At 36.1% G+C, this 3,850-nt stretch overlaps 1 protein-coding gene across 1 annotated transcript; it reads left to right on the plus strand.

The window, feature by feature from the left end:
- Positions 1 to 1,716: 1,716 nt before the first annotated feature.
- On the plus strand, positions 1,717 to 2,770 carry LOC113276068 (beta-galactosidase-like). The gene is made up of 3 exons (XM_026525664.1): positions 1,717 to 1,845; positions 2,144 to 2,349; positions 2,446 to 2,770. The coding sequence occupies exons 1-3, from the start codon at positions 1,717 to 1,719 to the stop codon at positions 2,768 to 2,770; spliced, it is 660 nt and encodes a 219-aa protein (XP_026381449.1).
- Positions 2,771 to 3,850: the final 1,080 nt, after the last annotated feature.

Raw genomic sequence — 3,850 nt, forward strand, 5'->3', positions numbered from 1 at the left:
CCCCTTTGATTCATCAAGTTAACCAACTTCTACGAATCTCTCACGTCGAAACACGTTCATTTCTTTGATAAGAAATCGACATGAAGAAAGAAAGAAAGAAGAGAAGACCGAAAAAAAGAAACAGAAGAAGAGATAAGAAGAAAGATGATAAAGAAAAATAAAATAAGAGAATGAACTTTTGTCGAATCGAGTAAGGATAAGGCCAACCAAAAATTCTAAAGGCACCCGAAAAAGGATATGGGATACCAAGTTGGTTGGTCTAAAAAATGACTAATCTTCCTTTCATGCAAATCTGATGATATCTTTTTTGTACGATATCCGAATGACACGTTCGATAGTCTATTTCGCATAACTTTTCGAGATCTAACCGATGGTACTAGTTTCGTATCTAGATCTTTGTTAGATTAATTCCTATCAATTATCGTTCTTGTTAAACTAATCCAGTTATTATCGGCTAATTCGAAACTTGACCGGTCTAATAGAGCTGACAAGCTTGCAGGTCTTTACAGATAAAATAAGATGTCGGCTGAGCTCCCAGTATCTATTAAAGTTCCTTCGATCGCCCATTCCTCCGAAGCTTTCGCATTTTTATCCTTCTCTATCTTTCGCGTGGGTATAATTACTACCAATGGATTTGTTCTTCCCAAGCTTCCTTGTGGTATATCATCCGCTTCGAACATGATCTTATGTTTTTTCCAATCGTGTAAGAGTGACATCTTCTCGATACTTGATATCTTCCTTCCTTCCTTCATAATCACTCTTGTGTATCTGCCCTATAAGTCCTGCATGAAAATCTACGACATCCACACCTAATTTTGTTATCATATTACATTGTAGACGCCCGTTTCCGTTAATCGCTCCGATGGTGTTTATCACTTTCGTAGATATACTCGTTTTTTGTTGCATACACATAGCTGGGTGTTTCATTTTTCTCCTCAATTCGTTCTCCTTTTATCTTCATAAAACCTTGATTATATTTTTCCTGAAATATGGTTAGTTTTTCCAAATATCTTCTTAAGGAATAAAACTTATAATCTTTAGGATTACTCCATAAATTCCAAATCATCAAATGCTCAAGGAAAAACTTAAGAACCTTTTTGTTTCTCACACCAAAACTCGGCGAAAACAATCGAAAATCTTCCACAAAAGACAAGAATGTAAGAAGTTTTCGAAAAATCAAACTTCAAATTTTCACAAACAGGTATAATCCCAAGCTGTATTCTAGCGCCAAAATGTAGTAGCGGAAAATCCCACTACCACATCCCTTAATTAATCTATAGAACAAGCTAAGAAATCATCATGAAGAACACTTAAAATAATACTATTAAGTTTATGAATCAATATAAATACAAGAGTAGAAACCCTAACTTGGAGAACAAATTACTATCTCTCTCTTAGTAATTCTATCTCAACTCTCTCTAAAAGATCCTCCCCGATACAATGTTGATTGGTCCTATATATAAGAGTTTACATAGTGGAGGACATCTAATAAAGCCCTTATTTTCGGATCTGACGTGCGATACTCTCGCACGTTTACGTTGGGTATTCTCGCACGAGCTCTCCATCCTTGCATAGCTTCCATATTCGTGACTTTGTGACGTCATTGACTCCGTTATCTGATATACTATGAGCGAGAGAAGTTCACTCCTTCGTAAAACTATTGCTTCGCATAGTTACTTGTTGTGCGATGTTTTACCCCTACATTTATCATAACTTATGAGGATTTCTTCCGTTTATAGGTTTATAGGATTCGGGGGTGCAATTCCTCATAGACCTGCTGAAGATGTAGCATACTCGGTTGCCAAATGTATACAAATTGGTGGATCATTCATGAATTATTACATGGTAAGGTTATACCATAGTTAGCGATCAGGAAAAAAAATAAGGTTACACTATAGTTGCATTTCTGATTTAAGTGCAGATATAGTCCAAAAGGTGTTTAGTTTCATTTTTAATTTGTTGTTGTTGGCTTTATACTTCAGTTTCACGGAGGAACAAATTTCGGGAGGATGAAAGGATCTTTGATAGCTCACAATCAACCTCTAACATAGTACGAGGCGAGGTCCCTAGTTTCTTACAAGGAACAAACATCTACACGAGCCTTTTTGTAATAATGTGGGTTAACTATGTCTCCTTTTTGTAGACTATTTTTGATGCACCAGGTGGAAATGATCCTTTGGATTTAGATATGGGCATCATGGGAAAAGGTCAAGTATGGATATATGGGCAGAGCATTAGACGCCATTGGTCGGCATATAAAGCATATGGAAAGTGTGGTGTTTGTAATTATGCTGGAGAATATAATGAGAATAAGTGCGCTAGTAACTGCGGAGAACCCTCGCAAAGATGGTAAGATTATAAACCTTTTCATATTTTAGTTAACAGATACTTTTTTTTTATAACCAGGATTTCTCTTTTGACTGATTTCCTGTTGTTTATCTTTAGGTACCATGTTCCTCTTTCATGGTTGAACCCCACCGGAAACTTGATGGTTATTTTTGAAGAATTGGGTGGTAATCCAAGTGGAATTATTTTGGATAAAAAAGATGTACACACTGTTTGTACTAATATTTATGAAGCACAACCATCACTGGCGAGTTATTTGGCTCTTGCCAATGGAAAATATATAGTACCGTTGAAGCCAAAAGCCCATCTTTGGTGTACGCCGGGGAAGAAAATTTCTTCAATAAAGTTTGCAAGCTTTGGAACTCCTGAAGGAGTTTGTGGGAGCTTTAGTGAAGGAATGCGTCATCATGCTCACAAATTATGACGCCTTTTAGAAGGTATTCATAAGTTTTTGTTTTTCAACATTATGTGTTTCGCATCACTAGATAGAAATTTTGCATGTAACTTACCCGAGAAGCTCGTTTGCGCAAATCTTTTTGCACGTAACTCTGCTAGCATAAATTTTAACACATGAAATGTTATTGCAGAAATATATTGGACAACAATCTTGTGTCGTAACTGTATGAATCGTGAGATTTTTGGAGGAGATCCTTGTCCAGGTATCAGGAAGAAGCTCTCTGTTGAAGCCATTTGCACTTAAAACAAGGTTATCAACATTATAAAGTGGATAAATATTACATACTAGTTTTTATTTCTCATACCAAATTACAATGACTTCAGCAATATACATTCATGGTCATCAAGGACTATTGGTTTTTGTTATTGGATTTAGCGGAAGGATGATATTGTAGAGATGCAACACGAGAAGCATATATACACAGTTTGCTGAAAGATTGGAAAGAAGGTAAATGTAAATAAGTAGCTTTTGTTTATCAGACAAAGCCATTAAAGAGATTGAGGAAATACACAAAAGTGTGACTGAAATGTGTATTTCTTCCAAAAGTGTGACCAATTTGAAAATTCTTCCAAAAGTGTGACTGACTTTACTTAATACCCAAAGTACCCTTTATAGCCCGATGTCTACACATGGATAGTTTGATGTCCACATAGTCATAGCTGATGTCCACACATTATAGCTGATGCCCACATATTTATAGCCTGATTTCCACATATTTTACGGATAGTGTCCGATGTCTAGACTTCGAAATATGGATGTACACATATGATTACGTCTAGATTCTGGATGTCTACATATAATATCTACACATCAGTAAAAAAAATGGTGGGGTATCAGTGTGTCTATATGTACACATCCATGAAGGGGTGTCTACACATCCTTACCCGATGTGTACACATATGTTGTCGATATGTACACATCTGAGGACAAAATCCGGTATTTTCGTAAAAGACTAGGGCATATATGTCGGTTGACCGGTCATGGTCACACTTTTAAAAGAATTTTCAAATTGGTCACACTTTTGGAAAAAATGCACATTTCAGTCAT

This window comes from Papaver somniferum, chromosome 1 (assembly GCF_003573695.1).
Source record: "Papaver somniferum cultivar HN1 chromosome 1, ASM357369v1, whole genome shotgun sequence".
NCBI lineage: Eukaryota > Viridiplantae > Streptophyta > Magnoliopsida > Ranunculales > Papaveraceae > Papaver > Papaver somniferum.